Here is a 25,145-nt window from a genome sequence, read left to right on the forward strand (position 1 = left end):
TCTCTCTCTCTCTCTCTCTCTCTCTCTCTCTCTCTCTCTCTCTCTCTCTCTCTCTCTCTCTCCTCCCCCCCCCCACTGTGTATTCCACTGCCCCATGTATTATGTGATTAGGGTCTTGACATCTGCTAGATAAAGTCACTTGACCAGTTGAGCAGATGCTTTGGAAGGCATCGAGCACAGTTTGATTTCAATTATCTGGGAACAGTTTGACCAGTTATTTCTGAGGAAATTGAGAGATTCTATAGAAGATAACGAGAAGTATACTTTTAAAACAAATAATTTAAACATGGATGTGGATTTGGATGCTAGGAACTTCTTTTTAATCACAAAAACTGTTATTACCATTACTTATTAATCACATAGTAGATGAACTTAAGGCTATAATGGAAAAGCATGTAATTAAATTTATTAAAGAGCCAGTCACTAACCTAGTTGCTTCGGATCTTACTCAAAATGCTTACTCTGCACAAGACCTTACAAGATAGAAATTGCCAAAAACAAGTCTTGCAGCACCACAGGATTTTGCTTCGGATTGCAATTCATCATTTCTTCTTCACAGTAGAGTATATTTAGCAAACTTACAGAAATAGCTTGGCTTCCCAAATGGCAAGGTCCTGAAAGAATAATACTGATTTTTAGGCATTTTATATTCCCTTCAATGATCATTAAACTTAAATATTTCTTAAAAGGATTTCAAATTACATCTATAGGTGTTTTTTCACAATAGCAGCATAGGCCACTGCTAATCCTTGGAAGAGAGCCATGAGGGAGGATGGCACAAACTCCGGAGGTCATAACAATAGTCAGCAACTACCTGCACAGCAGAAAGTTCCACTAACTCCAAAATCAGATCCAGGTAAGCACTGGAGGCATAACACACTTGATTTCATTACAGCAAAGATACAGATGTCAGCTGACTATGGAAGATGAGGAAGAACTAGCTCACTTATTTGGGACTTTCTCTACAGAAGACCAACAAACAATGATATGCAAACTTGAGGCAATTAAATAAATACTCAAATAGTGACTGTTGCAACTGAGTCCCTTAACATTGGAATACCTCCAATCGTACTCCTGTTGAAATGCTGACAAGTTCATTCTCCAGCATGAGGATGGAGAATCCACGAATAGACTGTCTTCCTGCCCAATTAGACTAAGTCTGACAAAGTAGCCACGCGTCCTGCTGGGCCCTGTGCTTCCCAGACACGACTTAGTCTTCAGCCCAGCAGGACACGATTGTGGTTGGCTCCTTTATCAGACTTCTGGACAGGTTGTAGTTTTCCTTTTCCCCCCTTCGTGGATTCTCTACCTCTAAACTACAGCGCTGGGATCAGTGCTGCCCCAAACACCCAGAGGCTTTCCTTCCCTCTCCTCAGATTGCCTAGCCCATTTGAGTTTCCTTTCCTCTCCTCCGATTGCTAAAACGCTGGGCTCAGCGTTCCCTGCAAGGAACAAAGGACCTTGCTAGACCAGCTGAGGGTCGGCCAGCTGAACGCTGGCCTCCTTTTCTTGCCACACGAGTCGCGGCCGCCATTTTGGAGACCACACGGCCAGCACAACCTTGTCTTTTAAATTTTGCCGCTTCAGTCGGAGGTCAGTTGATACAGGAGACTCAGGCAGTGGGGAAATCAGCGTAGTATTGCCTTTTTAAAGGAATTTTCCCAGCATCAGGGAGCTTTGCTGGGCCCCTACCCGGCGGCCGCCATTTTGGAGCAGCCTCCGGCCGGCCTTGCCTCCAGCTAACCCCTTCTAACAAAGGCAGGCCGCATAGGGAAGGAATTAGTCCACAGGGGCCCTCCCCCACTAGCAAGATCAGCTTAACCGCTGCAGAGCTCCTGCAAGCAGTACCAATCCTGCAATTTTCTAGTCCTATTCCCAAGAGATCACTGCAGTCCAGGCCTATAGCCATAATTAAACCTCACTGATTACTAAGGTGATTTGCTGCCTCTGTCATGTGAAGCGGCAGGGGGGTACTTAGTCCAGGTCCCTCATGACCGAGGCCCAGCCGCTGAATACTTGGGCAGAAACCAACCTCTCCTCAAAGCAGAGCACATATTGGGAGAGGCAAACCAGCAGGCGGACTTCTTGAGCAGGTCAACAGTGGATCACTCAGAGTGGCGCCTGCATCCCAATCTATTTTCAGAGAGATCTCAGAGAGGTTCGGACTGCCAGTGCTGGACCTGTCTGTCTTCCCGGCAAACGCCCAACTCCCAAGGTTTTTCTCCCAGTTCCCATCTCCAGGGGCGGAGCAGGCAGATGCCCTCCGCAGTCCATGGCCCGAGGGCCTGCTCTATGCCTTTCCCCCTCTCCCTTTGCTCCAGGCCGTCATTCGGAAGATACTACAGGAACGGGCAGAGGTGATATTAATTGCTCCACACTGGCCGAGACGACCGTGGTTTGCCATCCTCCATCTCTCCGCAGTGGAGGATTCCTCCAGATCGGGTTGCACTCAGCCAGGGGGCTCTACAGCACCCGGACCCTCAGTGGCTCCAATTAACTGCCTGGCACTTGAACGGCGGCTCTTGACTCGAAAGTCCTATCCAGCGGGCGTTATCTCCATGATTCAGGCTTCCAGACGCCCCTCAACCAACAGGATCTACGACTCCTCGTGGAAGAACTTTTGCCACTGTTGCACAAGAAAGCACCGTGATCTCTCGACCATCACCATCCCGAAAATCCTTGTATATTTATTGGAGGGGCTCAACAAGGGCTTGGCACACAATACCATCCGCAGGCAGGTGGTGGCTCCATCCATGGTGCTTACATGTGATAGTTCAACGCCATTGGCTCAGCACCCCATGGTGTGGGCCTTTATCAAGGGCGTGACTAACACCAAGTCACCTGTGGTTCACCGTTATCCCTCTTGGGAATTCCCGCGGGTCTTGCAGGCCCTAACCTTGCCACTGTTTGAGCCCATCAAGACATGTTCACTATGGTTCTTAACCATGAAAATAGCCTTCCTCATAGCCATCACATTGGCCAGATGCATCTTGGAACTAGCTGCTCTCTCTGTCAGAGAGGACCTATGCATTTTTCATAATGACAGGGTGGTCCTCAGACTGGATCCATCTTTCATACCAAAGGTAAATTCCTTGTTCCATAGATCACAGGAGGTGATTCTCCCAAATTTTTGCCCTCGACTATCTCACGTGTTAGAACGCCAATGGCACACCTTGGACGTTTGAAGGGCGTTGCGCCATTACCTCAAGTGAACTTCAGCCTTTCGCAAGTCGGAAGCGCTCTTTATCTCCTTTCAACCTTCTTCCATGGGACAGAAGGTCTCGTCTTCAACAATAGGCATGTGGATCAAGGCATGCATCGCAAGAGCGTACCAGTCACGTTCCCTGTCAGTACCTAGACATCACCGCTCACTCCACCCGCAGCGCTGCAACATCAGCAGCGTGGGCCTCACAGGCATCCATTGGGGATATCTGTAGGGCGCCGACCTGGTCCTCGCCTTCCCCATTCGTGAGACACTACAGGCTGGATAGATTTGCCTCCGCGGATGCCTCATTCGGCCAGAGAGTGCTCCAGCAGGTGGTGCCAACAAGTGGGACACAGACCCAGACCGAATCCCTCCCATAGGGACAGGGTAGCTTTGGTATGTCCCATTCGTGGATTCTCCATCCTCATGCTGGAAAAGGGGCGTTGCCTTATCTGACCGCCTTTTCTCAGCATGATGATGGAGAATCCACACCCACCCCCTTTTTTGGTCTGTCAGGCCTGTGTTAGGGGTAGGGGAGCCAACACATCGGACTATCGTCAATAGCTTCGCCTTCGTCGTGTCTGAGAAGCACAGGGCCCAGCAGGAGGCGTGGCTACTTTGTCAGACTTAGTCTAATTGGGCAGGAAGACAGTCTAAACCCATTCGTGGATTCTCCATCATCATGCTGAGAAAAGGCGTTCAGGTAAGACAACACCCCTTTTCTGAGTGCCTATACTCCCAAAAACAAAAAACCAAGGCATTCCAGTAAAATTCATCAGGCAAACAAAAAGAACAACAAGCTGAACAAGTAACATGATCACTTTATAACCCTCCTAATATTCATATCTCAGGTAATATTTTTCACAACTGGACTTTAAAAAACAGACTAGCATTCTGACAGTTGGTTCTCATATCTTAAAGTTTCCAAGTTTAGTCTAGGAATAAAAAGAACTGGCATGGCATAGCAATTACCATACTGCATTGAACTAGCTTGCAAAGACCTGAGAGAAAACTAAGATTGCTACGAATGTCTTGGAGTTAAAGCAGATAGAAGAGGCAATATCTTTAAAGAAGTAAACATGGGTCAAGGAACAGAATTTTTCTAATTATTTTGCATAATTGTTTCAGGTACGTGCATAATTATTCCATGTACTTCTATTCACTTTCAGTCTTGCTCAAACACAATACTCTGTGTAAGTACATACATTCAATTAATCTAGAGAGGTAATGAAGGAGACTCGCCTGATCATTTGGTAGCAGTGGCATATCAGACTGCATAATTTTATTTTGCTGGGAATGATTATCAAGGCCAGTGCGATTAAGATGAACAATGCTGACTATCTAGAGTAGTATTTTTCAAACTTGACAACTTTTAAGATGTTTGGATTTCAACTTTCAGAATTCCCCCGCCAGCATACTGGCAGTTGGTTCTTAAAGTTGCCAAGTTTGAAAAACACTGATCTAGATGAATCTGCTAACGTATGGCCTCTGCTAAATTCTGGGAGGAGAGCCATAAGAGAATAGCATAAGCTCCACAGCTCTTACACAGCCAGCAACTACCTGCATAGCAGTATGCTCCACCAACTCCAAGAGCAGATCCAGCTTAAGCCCTGGAGGGATAACACCCTTGATTTCACACAGATATCAGCCAGTTCTATGAAAGATGATGAAGAACTAGCTCAGTTATTTGGCACCCTTTCTACAGAAGATCAACAATTATATGCAAACTTGAGGCAGTTAAATCAATGCCTTCGTCAGTGTTCTCTTAGCACTTTCCCACTGCCCTCCTGTTCATTTTCTGAATGCCAAAAACCACACCAAAAAGCATTTCAGCCCAAAATTCACCCAGAGAAATGAAGGGAACACCAGGCTGAACAAATAACACAATTTCTTCATAACCTCTAATCCAGTGATTCTCAACCCTTTTAATAACGCGACCCCAACCGGTCGTAAGTCGAGGACTAAACCGGTCATAAGTCAAGGACTAAACCGGTCGTAAGTCGAGGACTAAACCGGTCGTAAGTCGAGGACTACCCAACCGGTCATAAGTCGAGGACTTTCCCTGCCCTGGAGCGCCACGCATGCGTGGTTCCGCCCCCTGTGCCAGCCGAGGCGTAGCTGGCAAGCGGCAGAGACGGAGCAGGCTGACCACCAGCTGGCCCAGCCCAAGGGAGGTAAGGCACCCGCCAGAAAAGGGGAAAAAATGGCGGACAGCCTTGCTTGGCGACCCCCATGAAATGGTCGATCGACCCCAAATGGGGTCCCGACCCACAGGTTGAGAACCACTGCTCTAATCCCTCAGGTGATATTGCCTCACAGCTGGACTTTAAAGAACAGGCTGTCAATCTGTAGTACCACTTCCACTGGCTTCCCCTTGCATTGATCCTGAGACTATTCATCTAATGGCTATCTATTCATCTAATTCATCTACAACCTGCCTTTTATCCCTGCAAGTGCACTCTTTTCTCTTTCTTTTTATAAATATTTGGTTGGTTTTTAACTATAACAAACTCCATTGCCTGGTGTATAGTGTGTTGTCTTGATTTATATTTTAACAAGAAAAAATACAATAATTAATTAACAATCAATAATGATTAAGTTTGATAATTCCATAATTAGTATATTAATTAATGATATATGTCTTTGATCGTCCCTTCCATTAATATTCTTCAACCTTAAACAAAATATAATTCTTAATATTTTCAATATGTAAATGATTAGAATAGGCATTTTTTATATTTACACAGATAATAATAATCTCTACGTTTAATATTTTTTTCAGCTTATATTCTTATAACCATCATCTCATTAGTTCACCATCCTATTTTCATAATTTTTGTTTACACTTAATTTCCCTTATATTCAATCCAATTCTTATCGATCATAATTTCTTCATATGTTAGTCATCTAACTGTCCATATTTTCCCATTTAAGTATATCATCCCAATATTTTATGCATTATAAAAATACTTTTTATGTCTTATAATATCTAGGTATAACATCCTTTTTAATCAGTTTATATTTCACTTGTATTAATAAAAATTACATCAACCCGCTATTTTAACATTTCATATATTATGGGACATACTATATTACTTAAATCTCTTATCCCTCTTGTTATATGGCCCCTTTATGTTCAAAATTTCTCTATTCTTTTAACCATATTCAAACAAATGTTTGTTCACATAGTAGTCCATCTGGTAGGGCGAGTCAAATCTCTTGTATCTGTCTCTGGTCTTCTTTTGCCGAGTATTTTTCCAAGTTGATGTCATCTGCTTACCCGGAAGTTCCTATGTTTTTGCAAATGTTGGGAATACAAAAGATCAAGTAATTAAGATAAATACTTTCTGTCTCCCAAACTGATGATTCTCCTGGAAGTTCTATAATCCATTCCATTTTTCTTGTTTCCATTATCTTGTGTAATTTTTCCTGTTTGTGTTAAATTGTAATTCTTTTCATTTGTTATTTCATCAATTTGGTCATATTCTTCTAATTTGTAGTCTGTTATCTGATTTATTTGTTCATTCGTTGTTATTTCCTGGGTATTTTTTAATTTTAGATTTAGATTAGAAATATGCTTATTTAAATCATCAAAGTTGTTTCAGATTTCCTCGTGGTTTGAGTCTATTGTCATTTGTATTTGTCCTAACATTGCATATATTTCCTCCTGGAAAGTATTCATCTTGCCTTGAAGTATTACTTCTTGCGCCCCTGATTTTCCAGCCTAAGTACTTCAGGAAAAAATATTAAATGTGGTGTCCTCTGTCATTTTTTGATACGTATGTGATATCCATGTTGTCTCCCTCCCTTCGAATGATCTTTCATCAATGTTTTTATCCAAGAGTCAATTTATCAGTCAATCAAAATTACAGTTCAGTGTGTTAAGCCACTTTAAATCCTTCTTGTAGATTCTCCTCTAAAAAATTAGCCAAAGGCCAAGGTTTTTCTTTTCCATAAACAGTTCTTAAACAACAGTCCAGGTGTTGTTGTTGTTTTCCTTTCAGACACTTTTTAATCTTATTGCTGGCCCTTCCTTTGTTCCCAGCTGTCTTCAAGGTGATTTGCAATTCAAAGGAACAGCTTTTTCTTTATTTCTGGGCATTCTGCCAATTTCTGAGTCCTTATTGTTAGTATTCTATGCTCTGATTCTCCACTAGATGTCAGCAGTTATTTCTTTTTTTATTTTTTTTTCAATCAAAAAGTTATTTTTGTTATATATTTTTAGAATTCCATCAAAACTCTTCAGGGTATAATCTTGACAGTTTTTTAGTTCCTAAATTTGTCCAGACTGTAGTATTTTAAATCAAATTTTAATATATCTCTTTCCTCATTAATATTAATTTGCCGCTTCCATCTATAAGGGAATGGGGGTATGGTCCCCTCCCTTCACTTCCGGAGGTTTTCTTGCTTTGGGGATCTTTCTCAAGGATTCAAGAAGATCAATACTCTCATCAATTCCAAGTACGCTGTTCGCTGATGTTCAGGTTTGTGCTCTCGGACTTTGGCTGCAAGTAGGTTGGGCTAGACGCTGATCTCACGCTAGCCTTTCTCCTGTTGGGTCGGAGGGCTTCCCCCAGATCAAACAAAGTGACCGCCATCGCTTCTTCACGGTCACCTCTTCGGGGTGACTTTGGACTCATCTAGGGTCCCCCTGGCAGGACGAAACTAGCCATGGGGAGCGGAGGTCTGGTCTCACATGGCCATGTGCTACGGGCGCAAAACCGGAAGTCCCGCAAGTGCACTCTTTTCAAAGAAGCCCTGAACACGGCTAACATATTCCTCTGACCCCCAATTTGGGCCTACTTGCTCTTTCAGTGAAACTTCTCCTATGGAATTGCCACATACTCAGGAGATTAGCCACCCTAACTGGCAGCAGGCAGTGGTCTCCATCTTCTTCCTCAGACTATAATCTGCTCATCTCAAGTGTTCATTTTTCTGTTCATTTATCTAGAGTCAGCACTCCGAGGGAGAACCAGCCAACTGACAACTACATCCTGCAGTGTTCTTCCTGTCCTCTCTTGGAACATAGCCAGGTAGGTCCCAAAACAAGAAGACCAAGACTTTCTAGGATTCCTGACTAAATTTGATATAATCTTTTTGCAGGAGACATGGATTTGGCGGGAATTCTCAATCCCAGCTATTTTTCTCTGCTATACTTTTTACAACCTAACTTTGGAAGTGGCAGACCTAATGAGGCTTGGTCTGCTTATACTTCCAAAGTATGTGTCCAAAATGTAAAACAATTACCGGTACCTCAATTTGAAAATGCTGAATCAGCTTTGTTAGTTTTTACTAATTTTCTTGATTGTGCATTACTTTCTATCTTCCTCCTCAACATCTCCAGTTACAGGTGACACAAATGAAGCTGTGCACACACGCACCTGCCCCTTGCAAAACACCGCTCCCCCCCGCATCAGGCCGCCAACCCAGAAAGGTTGGAGAATGCTGCTCTATAGACCCTTCAATACCTGTTCTCCTGAAGCTATTGTGCCACCGTTTATGTCTAGATCCTACAAAGATACAAAACAAAAAGTTAGCTGGCTTTAGGCTGCTACGTCTCATAAATAGGAATAAGCTACAAATGTTAAATGGCTCTGTCCAATATGATTAGCCTGGGCAATTTACTTTTTGGTCAGTTCACAAGTTATCTACCATAGATTATTTAATAATTTCCAGAAAACTAGGCTTGTGGTTTTGGCACAATCTCCAGAACTGAAAGTGATTATCTCCCTTTAATTTGCAAAATTAGGCAAGGTCTCAATAAAAACCAAGTTAAGGCCTCTTTTAAAATGCCTGACAAGAGGCAACTCTTAAAGGGTCAGATGGAATTCCCCCCTTGAAGATCAGATAACCCAATGGTTTCACTTAGAGGAAGGAACTACGTATTTTTCAATGTTCTGTAATTTAGGGGCATACTCGGACTCAACCATCTCACAAGAAAGTAGAATACTTGACATATGTCATGATCTCTTAGTTAAGCTGTCACGTCTGCCTCATTCAAATCCTAAGAAAGAAAACTCCCAACTCCATGGATTTAGAGAAGAATGAACTGATAGTAACAAAAGCAAGGCAAGATCTGAGTAAAATCTGCACTAAAGTTACACATTGAAAGTGTCTCCAAATCCCTCTACCCAGAGTCCAGCTCAGGCAGACCAATCAACATCCAATATGATATTATGAGAAACCCTCTTGAGCAGATGGTGTATGCCTCCAGAGGCCCAGGACAGTTGGCATTGGTAATGTCTATAAACAACTCCACTCCATTGATGGGTAATGATCCTCCCTTCCATTTCTCATGGGAACACTTCACACGAGCTCACTTCCCCACCCCAAATGCCAACCCCCCAATTACTATGGCAAGCAAGCCACAAACTGCAAGCTGGAAATCTGGCTGACATTCGCTCCCCCCCCCTTTCAACAGAGGCATTAGCCCTAAAAAAAAGTGTAAAAGGCATAAGAGAAAACTATACAGAAAGTCAGTTAAGGAACACTGCTTAGCTCAGGTTTATCAGGATATTTCCTGTGAAATTCCTGAAGGAGTCTAGGGGCCCGAAAATTGCGGGCATCCACCAATTCCGATTGTGAAGGTGCTTCCATGCCACTTTCCCTTTATACTTTCCAGAGCCTAAAAATTTCTTGATTTCAAAATGCTGTTCCTCCTCTGTCAGAATGGGCACTGGAAGTGTGGGATGAGCGGGACGAAGAGGAGACACCTTTTCAGGATTGAGCAGACTACAATGAAATAGGGTGGATCCGTCGATGATTCTTTGGCAGCTCCAACTGCACAGTAACTGGGTTTATAATTTTCACAATTGGGATTGATCCTACATATTTAGATCCCAATTTCTTTGATGTTGGGGTAGTCTGTAAGTACTTTGTGGATAAATAGACTTTAGCACCCACTTGGAACTCTTTTAGCTTCACCTGTTTTTTATCAGCCTGTTCTTATGGGCTTGATGTGCATCTTCCAAGGCCTTACATGTTACTGGCTAGATTTGTTGAAGCTATTTAATCCATTCCACCAGTAAGGGGGTCAGAGGCGGCTCTTGGGGCAGTTCTGGTATGGGAAATCCTGGCCAGAAGCTACCTTGAAAGGGTGAAACCAGTCTACTATGCACTGAATTATTATAAGCAACCTCTGCCAATGGCAGTAGGTCAGCCCAGTTATCCTACTGATAATTCACATAGCACCTAAGGTACTGTTCCAAAACTGAGTTAGCATGTTCACATATCTCATTAGTTTGTGGGTGATGGGCGGAACCTAACCCCTGGGCGGAGCCTAATGAAGAATTCTTGCCCAAACTGGGAAGTGAAATCTATCTGAGATGATGCAGTCAGGAACCCTGAGTAACCTATACATGTGTTGAATAAAAAGTTTAGCAAGCGTTTTAGCTGATGGGATCTTAGAGCAAGGAACAAAATATACTTGTTTGGGAAAAAAATCCGTAATGACCCAAATAACCGTGTTCCCCCCACTTTAGAACAGCTCTGCTTTAAAGTCGATGGAGATTTCCTTCCATGGGGTCACAGGGCTAGCCACACTCCGTAAGAGTCTGCTGGGCTTCCCCAGAGGCCACTTAGTAGCTGCACAGATGAGACAGCAACATAAGTCTCAATGTCTTTTTTCAACAAAAGTCACCAAAACTGCTGCTTGATCAAGTGCAAAACCAAAGTGACCAGCAGTTTTGGAATCATGGGCCCACTGTAGGATATGACCCCTTAGATTGGTGGGTACATACAGTGTGGCTCCAATCCATGCCAAGGCCATCTCTAATGGAGCAGTCATTGGAATGGGACAAAAACCACTCATCACTTTTTAATGCTCCTTTCAACTCTATGCACAACTCACTGGGTAGCTCAGGCTCCATTTTTTTTGGAGCCCTAGTAGTCACTAGAGCAGCCAAGTGCTTAGAAGGGATAACTGGCCGGATTACTTCAGGTCTAGCACTATAATACTGAGACAATCTGGATAAAGCATCAGTCATGGAGTTTATCCCCCAGGGATATAACTCAGCACAAAATTGAAATAATTAAAGTACTGTGTCCATCAGACTTGCTTAGGAACAATTTCCTTGAGATTTTCAAGGCTTCTAGGTTTTTGTGATTAGTCCACACCTCAAAGAGTTGCTTAGCTCCTTTCAGGAAATGCCTCCAAGTTATCAATGCCCATCGCATAGCAAATGCTTCCTTCTCCCAGACTGCCCACCTCTTTTCAGTTTCAGTTAACTTTTTGGAGGTGTAAGCACAAGGTTGTAAAAACCCCTCGGCATTCGCCTGCAATAGCACAGCTCCCACAGCCATGTCACTAGCATCAGCTTGGATCATAAACGGAGCATCAGTGTCAGGGTGTTTTAGCACCAGCTTGGCAGCAAACAGCCGCTTGAGTTTTTCAAATACTTCCAGGTGTTCTATCGACCACTCGAGTGGCTGGTGGGGCTTAGGCTTACTCTCCCCCTTCATTTTTAAGAGGTTGCTAATGGGCAATGCAATCTTGGCAAAGGAAGGGATGAATTGCTGGTAAAAGTTCGCAAACCCAAGGAAGCTCTGTAGTTTGGGAGGGCACCCAGTCCAAAACCACCCGCAACTTTTCAGCGTCCATTTCTATCCCCTCATGAGATATGCGAGAGCCCAAGTAATCAATTTTGTCTTGATGGAATTCACACTAGGACAATTTAGCATAAAGTATGGCGGACCTGAGTTTCTTCAGAACCACATGCATTAACTTCATGTGCTCCTCCATATTCTCCGTGTATATTAGAATATAATCTAAGTACACCAGGACCCCTTTGTAAAGATATTCATGCAGCACCTCAATGATCAATTGCATGAAAACAGAGAGTGCCTCTTGTAACCCAAACAGGAGCACATGGAACTGGAAACAGCCCAATGGGCAGTTGAAGGCCATTTTTCATTCATCTCCCTCTTTGATATAAATCCTGTAGTAAGCTTTCAAATCCAACAGTGAAAATTCTCCCTTTGGCTAAATATGCCAGCATATCTTTCATCAGAGGCAACAGATAAACATTCTCCACACAGACAGCATTTAATCCTTTGTAATCAATGCAGAGGCAAAGAGTGCCGTCTTTTTTCCTCCCAGAATAACACTATAGCAGCCACACGTCTGGCTGGATAGATGAAACCCCGTTTCAAGTTCTTGTAAATAAAGGTGCACAACTCATCTAGCTCATGCTGAGTCACCAAATAGATTTTTGGCTTGGGGAACTTTGCTCCAGGGAGGAGCTCTATACTGCAGTCCGTGGGGTGGGAGTGCATCAGATCCCGTCTCACTGAACGCTTCCCTTAAGTCCCAGTATTCCCTCAGGATTTTCTTCCTTGGTGAGTTCCTGTACAGCAACCCCCAATTCCTTTTTCATGTTGGTTCTTTTGGCTTTGTGTGAGGGATTCTTCCCTCTCTGCCGGCAGAGATCGGATTTTTAGGAGCCCTTTTCTCCAATTCACAAGATGGTTCCACTTGTGGAACCAAGTCAGTCCAGGTAAGAGGGGTCTTTCTATCTTGGGTGCTACTATAAAATTCAAGAGCTGTTTGTGGCTACCCATCCTCATTTCCACAGGCTCCATTACGAAGTGACCCTGGGCTCCCCCTGTCACTGACCCATCCAATTGGCAGAAGGTTAAGGGTGCCCTCAGTCTCTTCAGTCTCAGTCTTAGTTTCTTTATCACTTCCAGGCTAACTACACACCTGGTGCAACCTGAGTCCAATAGGGCCGACATCCTCCCCTAGGTGAGGCCACCACTACTGGGATGAGGGCACCACTATCTCCGCTGGGATGGTCACAGGGGTTACATGTAGACTTACTAGTAGTTCGTCATCAGATTCACTTTCCTCCGGTGAAGTAAAAGCTCCACCTCTTTCAGGGCTATTTCATGGAGCCTTGCAGTGGCTTCTCAACTTTCCTATACCCTGCAACTGCAGGTTTGGGGCTAGGTTTTGCTGAGCGACAATTGGTTGCTGACCGTTTGTAACGAAGCAAATATCAATTTGATCAGAAGGGGACTGTACTCTTAAGAGTTAGTTTGATAAGTCCGGCATCACTGACAAAGCAGTATTATTGGAATCCTCTGCTATCTTACCCAAGGTCAACATCACCAGATTCTACCCAAATTCTAAAGGAACAAAAAAGACAAACATCTTGCTTTCTGGAAAAAAAGATATCAACATCACAGGGAAAAAATGGTTACAGTAATCACAATCACAAAGCCCAAAAATCCCTCTATATTTTGGCATACTATAACTGTTCAAGTAACATTACACGACTCCATTGTATTATCTCCTTAGGTACTGTATCTAGGTACCTAAAATCTCTATTGGAATCTACATGCTAGTATCTATCTGATGGATATATCATTATTCTCGTTACTGCAGTGGCCCCCAGTCACATGCAAGGAAGTAAAACCTACCATTAATACAAGGTTAGTAAAGCATCCCGTAGTGACTGTATCCTCTCTGAGTTAATTAAATCCAGTTCAAATTGGTGGGTCCCTGTATTGGCCTTTTTATTTTCATACATCACCGGCACAGCCAAAGCCTGGGAGGAGATCGTAATTGTCCTCTGTTAAAAAAAGGGCAATAAAATTGATCTAGCTAATTATAGATCAATTATAAAATATTGACAATCATTAGCAAACTATATCACAGGTAATTATTTACCAAAGTCCAAACCTGGATAATAGAGAAGGGAATAATCCACCCAGAGAAAGCAGAGTTTCAATTGGGACATTCTATTATAGACCATTGCCTAGTATGTCAACATCTGACAAATAAATATACAAACCACTCAGCCTTTATTGATTTCAAAGCAGCTTTTGCTAATATCTCAAGGGTAAGTAGTACATTCTGAATAGATCCACTATAGATAAAAGACTCCTGCTCTTAATTTCCTAAACTATACTCTAAAACCAGGCTTAGAGTAAGATGTATCCAGGGAGGGGACCTTTCTGACTTTATTCAGACTGTCAAGGGATGAAACAAGGATACATTCTAGTGCTTGCTTTTTTAACATATATCAACTCTCTGATTAAAACTCTCCAGAGAGTGGATATCCATGCTCCTAAATTAGCCCATAGACATCTCTGGATTTTACTCTTATGTTGACAATGTAGTTCTTTTTTCTTAAAGAAAAAGCAAGCATTAAGAATCCCAGCATCCCACTATAATGAGAAACAATTAAGACAAAGCTTAAGTTTTTGTTTTTTCTATGAAAAGACAAAAGCACAAGTGGACAATTGATTCTCATGAATTGGAACAGGTTAAATGTTTTAAATATTTGGGCATAGTATTTCAGGCTTCGAAGAAATTAACAGCCACTAAATTATGCCACAACTACCCAAAGAAGTACACAAATAATAATTAAATTTTATAGGCAACTGGGGAAATTACATCCCAGCAGTTAAATTGTATACAACTAGAACACTTGCCGAGCTATTATATGGGATACAACTTGGCCCATACACAAACCTTCATAATGGCTTATGAAGTCATTCAATTAAATTTTTTCAGGACCGTGTTTGGCACTTCAAAATGTACCTCCAATGCAAAATTGAGGTAGCTAACATGCCAAGTATAAAAGCTCACGCCTAGACCAGGATGCTAATCTCAGAATTTAGAATCATATTTGATCTACAAGCCTGATGCCTGTGCTGCAGTCAAACAGTTACCAATCTTTTTGACATGATATGTGTATAGCAGGACTTTGTGGTCTTGGCTCTCTCCTGAATATCTAGGCCAATCAACACTGGAGAAGGCCAAATCAATAGTAAAAGAGAAAATCAGGGACATTGTTTGCCAAAATTATATTACTAGTGCCCCTGAATTCTATTGCCAAATGTTAAGACAGTCATAAGTCCTCTACTGCATGGTACTACACAATTTAATACTAAGCAAGTACAGATGGGCCTTTTCTAGAGCATGCTTTGATAACCTCCCATCAGCTCTACTGGTGGGAAGATTTCACTGGACTCCTTATTTACAGAAACTTTGTCCTTGTGTAGGGAGATAGAAACTCTCATCCCCATATGGCACTCTTTCTATGATGCCCAAATATGTGCACTGATTGTCCCAATCATTTCCAAATGCAAGGGCCATACATATACATTTTATGTTTATTATTTTTAAGGCATGCTAACTCAGCACTCAGATATTAAGTGACAAAATATCTTCACCAAGTTATACAACTGCACAAAACTTTAATTAGATATATTGTTTTTTGTCTTAATTTTTTTTCTCCAATAACAAATCGCTATATTAAACTATTTCATTTTTACTATATTTATTATTTTCAAAGCCATAATAAAGCTATTTGATTTGATTTGATGACAGGTTTTATGGGCCTCTGTGTTCTACTGTGTTTCTCCGAAAACAAGACTGGGGTTTTTTTGCCTCCAAAAGAGGCACCAGGTCTTATTTTCAGGGTGCGTGTGTGTCTTTTCCACTCACCTCCGGCACTGACAGCCCCACCCAGCCGGCCCACTTCTTCTGTGGCCAAAGGTGCAGTTTCATTCTGCAGTTGGGAATGGAGCTCCTGCCTGCATTTTGCAGTCAGGCCTTTCCAGAAGGCCTCTGCAGCCGAGAACTGAGCTATGGATTTCCATGGCTCGGTTCTCAGCTGCAGAGGCCTTCTGGAAAAGCCTGACTGCAAAATGCAGGCCTGGGGACTCCACAGAAGAAGTGGGCCGGTGAGGAGAGGCCTGGCTGCAAGGTAAGTGGGTGCGGGGTGTGTGGGGCAGCTCCACCCTCCCACCTCCACATTAGCTTGATTTTTTAGTATGTGCCTCGCCCCAAAACTAGGGCTTATTTTTGGGTTGGCGCTTATATTAGGCCCTCCCAAAAAATCAAGCTAGGGTTTATTTTTGGGTTAGGTCTTACTTTTGGGGAAACACGATATTGCCTCTCTGGGTTGATTAAGGCCTCGTGATAAGTGGCACCTGGTTGGGTCTAAATGGTGATTAACACTTCATTGTACAAAGGGGTTTGCTACCCGCTTTGAATTAAGTGGTCCAATTCCTTCTCAAGAGTCCATTCTTGGATCTGACTACATTAGACAACTTAAGTCCAATCTCCACTCTTTCCTTTTTAGGGAAAGTTGTTAAGAAGAAGCTGTTAAGAAGTTCAGTTTCAGAGGGCCCTGGGAGAAGCGGATTATCTGGACCCTTTTAGTCAGGGTTCAGGTCAGGCTACAATTCTGAAACCATGTTGCTTGTGCTGATGGGTAGCATGTGAATTACTCAGCTTGAGGATAGTGCTTAGCCCATTTTTGATAGAAGGGGCCAAGAAATGTTGCCTAGGGAATTATCAAACAAGGGACAGCAATGGACAGGCAAAAGGCTTAGAAAAGACCTTCCTAGTTTCTTGGGCTGTAAAGGAGACAGTAGAAGAATTGCATATTTGGACTTGCAAGATTCTGCTTTACAATAAAGTAGAATTAGCCTATCTGGTCATGTTCCTGTCTGGTCTGCTTAAGTAAGGCTGCTCTTTTACTGTTTTTATATTATTGTTTTGTGAGCTGTATGAAATCATGATTTATAATATGAATGGATCCATAAATAAAACTGCTTTCATGCAAAAAATTATTTGGAACTTTGATCCTTTTTTTTTGATGCATGGTAATCCTTTTTTTTTGATGCATGGTAATTTTAGTAAGGATCCTCCATTCCATTAGTTCAAACATGTTTTTTATACCCATTCTTTCTCAGTAGTAAAAATGTTGCCTCAAATATTCTCATCTTTATAAGCATAACCATTTTATCTTGTTGAAAATTTTAATATCATAAATTGCCTTCCTTCCAATTATTAATTTCTTCTTTTTATAGTACATGATCCATCTTTTATCTGTTCTTGAGCACAAAGAAAAGTAACTACCACCTAGCATTTCTTCATCAAATGTAATTTTGCTAAGCATACCTTCTAATAAATAAATAAATAACACTAAATAATTTTTGCTAAGCTGGACTTATTTACAGCAGTTAATATTTAATAATAACTTTTTAATTTTCCATTCTGCCTTCATAATAAGATTTTCTATGTTTTCTTTAGTTTCAATAATGAAATACGATTTACAGGTCTCTATCTGAGTAATTTTATCTCCAGTTTTTATTCTAGTTCCACCACTTTTATGATATATTGCTGCTGATACAGAAAAAAATATACATCCATGCCTCACTCTCATTCACATTCTGAAACACTCCAGATTCAGATCTTACAATAGTTTTTTTTGTCAATTTCACCTATCTTTCACTCAGATCTGAAAAGGAAATGTTATGATTAATATATCCTAATAAAATGAATATATTTGATACAGTTAACAATCTAACTAATTGTTACACCAGGAGAAACAAACCAAGTAGCAATTGTTTGTTTCATTTAAGTGATTATAGAAAGGGAAAAGATGAAAAATTCATTTTTCTTATAAGTTCTTCCACTGTTGTTTTCCAGCATCTAACCAATGAATTGCCTGTTGCAACATGTTTTACATGAATTTGCCCTTCAAAAGTGTTTAGCTGAAGCTAATCTTAAAATGCAGCATCATGGGTACCTTTGGGGAAACCATGATACACCCATATAATGCCTCCGTTCTGTTAGCTGACTCATAGCGGGTTTCTTCATGCAATTCAAGGTGCTGGCTGTCACCTTTAAAGCCCTACATGACATGGAGCCAGGTTATTTCTAGAACCAGCTGTTCCTAATAATTTTTGCCATTATAGAACTGGTAGAGTACCCATTTGCTAATTTCCTTCAGTGAAGTAATGTTACTTGGTGGTCCCCAGGAAGTCTGCCTTGCCCTGTGTGTCTTGTCAGCCTTCTGAAAGGCTGTAAAGATCTGGCTCTTGTTCCAAGATTGGGGCCAGGAAGGTGATTGACTTCTGATGTGAATGTGGTTTGTTTGTTAAGCTGATACTGTGATGTTTAGGAGCCTTGACCTGTTTCTAATAGTTGTTGGGTTTGTTTGTTTTTTACATTTCTGTTCACTGCCCAGAGTTTCTTGAGTAGATAGAGAGCTTATGAATTTTATAAACTAATATTGTATACAAACGAGCCAACAGGTTTGTAAGGCATGCTACCTCTAATTCAGAAAGTAAAAATTATCAATATTCATTGTGATTAATAATCTAAACCTAGGGAGTCTACTTTGAAAAAGACTGGGTGCCATTATCACAATTGGCAACAAACTACAGTTTAATTATGTGCTTTGTGGGGGGGAAATCTTTAAAAGAAATATACCTGCTTGCATTGAAAGTTTTCTTTCTTTTAAGTCTGATGGATATATTTCTGCTGCATGCATTCATAGGCTCCAGATAAGGTATCTTAGACTGGTTTTGTTTCAAGCTTACTATTCTCTGGAAAGACAATGTTTTGTTGGCTAGTGGATGCTAATTTATGTGCCGTTACTTGAGAGTATCTATCTATAGATTAAAATAAACAACAAATTGATGGCACATAATCAGTTACTCATACTGGATACAGTATAAAAATTTTATGCCATCTGTTCTATGTTTAATTAGCCTTACATTAATAAATGTTTAAGGATACTTATGTAGATATATGTTAGAGGCAGACTAAACAGCTTTGCTCTAAAAATTCAAGAATGTAGATACTCTTAACTAGTTAACCTTTGTTTCAGATGGAGCTAAAATAGATTAGTTGTACTTAGTTGTCCATGTATCATTTTAAGTGAATTTGTGCTTATTTTCTATAACAAATGCAGAAAAATGAAGTATTTGCTTATCTATGCTGTATGAAGTATTTGCTAAACATAACATAGTGGTCATATAAAAGTGAAAAAGAATCAATACACTGTAATTTGAAATCTGCCCCTAGACTCTGTAAGGATCTTCAATTCTGATTATTCTGTTGTTTATCTATTTGTTTGTAGATCATGCAAACTGACATACATATGAGCGAATGGCAAAAGAATTACTTTATTGTTACCTCTGATACTTCTACACCAGGACAAAAAGCAGATGCATATCGTTCACAAATTTTACATATTCAGCATGCATGGGCAAACTCAGATATTTCCCGGGATTGTGCTGCAAACCTTTTCAAAACATATGTAGAAAAATATTCTGAAATTATTGATTCTGACAATATAGAAAGAGGCTTGAATAACTATGCTAAAGATATTTTGACCATGGTAAAATATCAGCAGAATGAAAGTGACAAGTGGCAGTCTGCTTTGACAACAGAAAATGTGATGGAATTGAAGTGTGTTCAAGCAATGATGCGGTCTGGAAAAAAGTTTGAGAGGCCTCTGAAGGCGCAAGTAGATATATCCATTGATAAACAGGTCACTGAGTCTGTTTCTTCAAATGTTCCCAATTTTACTTTTTCAAGTGCTCATGGAGAATCTATGGTTGGAGCTGGTTTGTCAAATTATGTAACTCAAGAAACAGAGATTTGTGAGAAGCCATCAACTTCAAAGTGTTATCAAAATGATATATTCTCCTTGCCTAAAGCAGGAGTTGCATGTTCTGTTTTGCCTGTGACTATGAATGATGTGTCTTCTAGAACCCTGACTAGAAATAATCAACCAGCATTTAATAGTTCTCTGATGTCCACAAGTAATTCTTGTTCAGGGCAAGATTTATCTTCTGCTCAGTCTGCTTTCCCTGTAAGAATGGGCAATCTGGGAAAAAGGAAAACATTTGCTGTGTCTAGTGAAGATAACAGTAATATATCTTCTGGTTTAATTCATAAGTTGATTCCTATAGAAGGGTCAAACATTCCATGGAATGAAAAGAAAAATAATGAAAACAAAGCATCTGGTTTCAAAACTGCAAAAGAACAGCTGTGGGTTGATCAGCAAAAGAAAGTCCAAAATCAACCCCAGCATACCCCATTACCATCTTACGGGGGTACAAAGAAATCTTTGGGAGCTGGAAGATCCCGTGGTCCATTTGGAAAGTTTTTTCCTCCACTGCCCAAACAAGATGGAAATGGGAACACAGGAATGCAATGTAAATCATATGGGACTGAATCTACAGAGCTGACTTATCCAATAGATGAAAGGTTAAAGAATATAGAACCTAAAATGATAGAACTTATAATGCATGAAATCATGGACCATGGGCCTCCAGTAAACTGGGATGACATAGCTGGAGTTGAGTTTGCAAAAGCAACTATCAAGGAAATAGTAGTATGGCCTATGCTGAGACCAGACATTTTCACTGGATTACGAGGGCCTCCAAAAGGAATTCTTCTGTTTGGTCCTCCTGGAACAGGGAAGACTCTTATTGGCAAATGCATTGCCTGCCAGTCTAGGGCTACATTTTTCAGCATCAGTGCATCCTCACTGACTTCCAAGTGGGTTGGTGAAGGAGAAAAGATGGTCCGTGCATTGTTTACAGTGGCACGCTTTCAGCAGCCAGCAGTAATTTTCATTGATGAAATTGATTCTCTCTTATCCCAGCGTGGAGATGGAGAACATGAATCTTCCAGAAGAATAAAAACTGAATTCTTGGTCCAGTTAGATGGAGCAGCTACTTCTTCTGAAGATCGCATATTAGTTGTAGGTGCAACCAACCGACCACAAGAGATTGATGAGGCTGCCCGAAGGAGACTGGTGAAGAGACTCTACATTCCACTTCCTGAGGTTTCTGCCAGAAAGCAGATAGTGTCTTGTCTAATGTCAAAGGAACATTGTTCCATAACTGAAGAGGAAATTGATCTCATTGGTAAGAAATCAGATGGTTTTTCTGGGGCTGATATGACCCAGCTTTGCCGAGAGGCTTCTCTAGGTCCTATCCGCAGCCTTCAATCTCTTGACATTACAACTATTAGACCTGAACAAGTACGAACTATTGCTTTTCAAGATTTTGAGAGTGCTTTCAAAACTGTTCGACCCAGTGTGTCTTCTAAAGATCTAGAATTATATGAAACTTGGAATCAAATGTTTGGGAGTGGAAGATAAGAAGAATTAATTTGTGTGCATATTCAGTTTTGAAATATTAATGATATTCTAATAAATTTGAGAAAACTAGTTTTTTTTCTAGATAATTGTTTTGCATAAGAGTCTTTATTATTTTTGTTAGTAGAATTCTATAAAAATTCCCCATATTGCTCTTTTGTGCTTTGCTATATTTTTATATACGGTAGCATTACATTTATTTAATGTTAATAAGGTGCATTATTAACTTTAATGCACCCTCCCCAACTCCCTTTCATGAAAGAAATCCAAGAATTATTTGTAAAGTTTAGTTTGCATCCAGGCATAAAGTTATACAAAAAGTTTTGTGCTGAATTATTGGAGTGAGAGTAGAAGTGGTTAAAGTGAATATAAATTTAATAGGCGGAGGTAGATACATTGGATATATCTGCCAACTTGAGTTATTTGTAAAAATAATACAGGTGGGACACAAATAAATAAAAATAAATAAAATTTACTTCCAGGAACAATTATTCCTAATGATTCAAGAATAAATTATCAATTAGGGAAACATTGTATTAGTCTTTTTATATACACTGACACAATTTGTCAAGTTACAGGTAATCCTCAACTTATGACCACAATTGGGCAAAAAATTTCTGTTGCTAAGCAAAACATTTGTTAAGTGAATGTTGCCCCACTTTACGACCTTTCTTGCTATAGTAGTTAAGTGAATCACTGCAGTTGTTAAGTTTGTAACACAGTTGTTAAATGAATCTGGCTTTCCCATGACTTTGCTTTTCAAAAGGTCACAAAAGGTGATGACATGACCCTGGGACACTGCAATCGTCATAAATATGAACCAGGTATCAAGCATTCGAATTTTGATCATGTGACCATGGAGATGCTGCAATGGTCATAAGTGTGAAAAATGATCATAAGTCACTTTTCTCTGTGCTGTTGTAACTTTAAAACGGTCACTGTGCAAACTACTGTAAATCAAGGACTACCTGTAATAGTTTTCCCTTTAAGCATATATATATATGTTTAAAGATATATACACAAGCACACAAACACACACACACACACACACGTGGTTTTCCTTACTGATATATCTTGCTTACATTCAACTATAAATATGAAACTCTATTGATAATAAATAAGCAACTTTTCCTGCATGATGAAGGCAAAAATGATCAAAACAAACTACATTTTAAAATTAAATATACAGTTAAATGTATTATATTTACATGGATATCTAGTACAAATAAGCAGTATTGTGTTTTAAGTAATTTTGTTTAGACACTGATTTAAAAGAACACATTGGCTTTTTACTTGCTTTTATATCACATATTCTTCAGATATGAAGATACATCTAAATATGTTAGATGTATCTTCTTTGAGGACTAAAATCACAAAGCTAAACCAGACTATCTCCAGAAATGCTGACAGAAAATACTTGTTGCTGATAGCAAGAATTCCTAAGGACTTTTTAGGCTGGATCATTTCGTGTCTGCAAAACATCTCCTTAAAAGAACAAGATTTGTAAAGAAAGTTTTAATTGTTGAATAATTTCCTGCATTTAAAATAAATCTAAAATTAGCACTCAGCCTTGAAAAGCTAGAACATCCGTGTAACACATAAAATGACATTTAATATTTCCAATTTTCCTTTTTTTCTTCTGATTAAGTACTCACTTATGCACTAAGTAAGAATACAATCCATTGAAACATAGGACCATACAGAATCTTGGAAATCAGAAGAAAAAAAATAACAGGATAGACAGAACAATGTTCTTTCAATGACATCATTATATATTAATATACAATAATAGCATATGTATATTAATATGCAATAATAACATTTCAAGAAAATTCTATCCGGTTTTGTAGAATTGTGAACATAGTTAAAATTTAAAATGCTGTATTCAGAACATCCTGAATCCATTTGGCTTGTACAAAACACACAAATGGTAAAAATAGTCTCATTTTTCCTGAATGGTTTTTGAGCTGCCTCAGAGGGAAATTGGATTATATAATTAATTCTTATTTTCTTTGCAAACACTTATAAAGTGACTTTTGAAGATTAGATGAATGATATTCTGGAAGCAGCATCTTACTCATCTACAGTGATTCTCCCATCAGACAACAGAAGTGTACAAACTTGGAATGAGTTAATACAATATAGGAAAGCACTATCATACAAGAAAATACAACCTTAAAAATGAAGAATTTACTGTAGAAGAGCAAAAGCTGGTTTATAGTTAGATTTTTGTTGTCTCAACACAAAATGTACTTATATATTTAAAAAACATGAATGATTTGATAAAAATCAGTGGAAGAATCAGATTCTCTTGGAAAACCTAAAATGTTCATTAATTCATAAAAAGTATTAATGGCTTGAACCTAGAACTCTAGCCAATGTACAAGATTTAAAAAAAAAATGTAAAAGAGATGTCAAGGTCCTCAATTCCACACACAAAAGAAATACTTTATGCCTCCACTCAGTGTAACTTAGATCTACTAGTAATGAGTACAACAGCTGCAGAACCCAACTACTCTGCAATGTTGGGTTTCCCTGAGGAAATCTGCTTCCTCCATGCTGTCAGTTGTAGCTTCCAATATTCTTCAAGGCAGCCCCATGTAGAGTGCATTGCATAATTTGAATGCATAATAATTAGGGCATGATATTGGACTTAATAGATACTAAATTGATCTGTCAGTATAATTCTGTAGACTTCTGTCATGCTTTAGTTGAATATACATTTTATATCTGAAATCCAAGTGTTAAAATTCAGGCAGTAAATCTGTTTTTAAAGTTTAAGCTGATTCAATTATCTTTTATGATGGGAGTCAGGGAATGAGGTTAAAAAAAATCTGTATTTATTTACCATCTCTATCAAGCAATTCTAGACAGTTTACAATACCATAAATATTAAATATTAAAATATCAGATATTAAGATTTAAAATATTAATACTAAAATGGACCAAAAAGAACCAATGCATAGATGGGGTGGAAATGTTATCTTCTATTAACCTACTAGTCACCTCGAAAATGGGTTTCCCACATTGGGGCTCCAGGCCATTTGTCAAAGCCAGGTTTTCAGGAAAGGCCAGAAAAGTGGGATCAGATGTCACCTGGAAAGGTCTGATATTCGAAAGAGAGGGAGCCATGACAGAAAAGGCTCTTCTTCGGAACCCTGCCAGTGGCCAGAAATCTCTTATGTTTTCATGTTGCTTTTGCACAATTATGCTTTCAAATGAATAATGAAATTATTTTGAAATCTGTTTTTTGTTACTCAGAGTAATATTATAATTTAACTGATACAGCAATAAATACCTAATCCTATTTCCAATACAGGAGATGCACTATTATTTGTACATTTAGGAACATTTGTCTGAAGAATGAATTAATGTATATCATTCAGCACATTTGCCTGCTTCTTGTTAAAAAGGTATTTGTCATGTTTATATACCCAATCAGATAATAAGGCAGGTGAAGAAAGGAAAAAGAGTTCACTATTTAATTAGATGGCATAGAACATTATCTCGTGTTAAATTAGTAAATCATTTTTTCTCTTCCCATTTTTTCCTTTATTGTATGGCTAACAACCAACAATATTTAGAGTATTAAAAATAACATATTAAAGGTATTCATTTAATCAGTGCCACAATTAACAATGGCAGCTTTTCAAAAGGAGAGAGAAAAGATAAATACCAAATGTAAGAAAATTCTGAGTGTGAAGATTCGTTCTCCGAGCTTTTGGGTTGGTTTCTGAATGTTTTGTTACCAGGCTAGGTAACATCTTCAGCGGAGTTTAGGGCAGGGCTTTTCAACCGGTGGTACACGTAACACCTGTGATACATTTCCACCCCAGGCCACCCCAATGATGCCCTTGACGTGATGGCCCGATGTCTGGAGGCTGTACGGGTCTGGATGGGGAGAAACAGACTCAGACTCAACCCTTCCAAGACTGAGTGGCTGTGGTTGCCGGCTCCCAGGTATGGTCAGCTGACTCCATCGCTGACTATAGGGGGCGAAACTTTGGCTCCCTCAGAGA

General features: G+C 39.9%; 1 protein-coding gene across 2 annotated transcripts in view; it reads left to right on the plus strand.

Moving 5' to 3' along the window:
• The window catches only part of FIGNL1 (fidgetin like 1), a 26,530-nt gene extending 5,253 nt beyond the window's left edge, over positions 1–21,277 (plus strand). Inside the window, exons 1-3 of one of the 2 annotated variants that reach the window (XM_015814251.1) lie at positions 728–856; positions 8,157–8,238; positions 19,093–21,277. In XM_015814251.1, coding sequence (XP_015669737.1) covers positions 19,096–21,129 — 2,034 coding nt within the window. In that variant the 5' untranslated portion in view covers positions 728–856; positions 8,157–8,238; positions 19,093–19,095 and the 3' untranslated portion in view covers positions 21,130–21,277. Of the gene's footprint in view, positions 1–727; positions 857–8,156; positions 8,239–19,092 lie in introns of those variants that run through there. The other variant, XM_015814252.1, reaches the window with a different exon arrangement.
• Positions 21,278–25,145: the final 3,868 nt, after the last annotated feature.

This window comes from Protobothrops mucrosquamatus, unplaced genomic scaffold, assembly GCF_001527695.2.
Source record: "Protobothrops mucrosquamatus isolate PMUCROS unplaced genomic scaffold, P.Mucros_1.0 scaffold232, whole genome shotgun sequence".
Lineage (NCBI taxonomy): Eukaryota > Metazoa > Chordata > Lepidosauria > Squamata > Viperidae > Protobothrops > Protobothrops mucrosquamatus.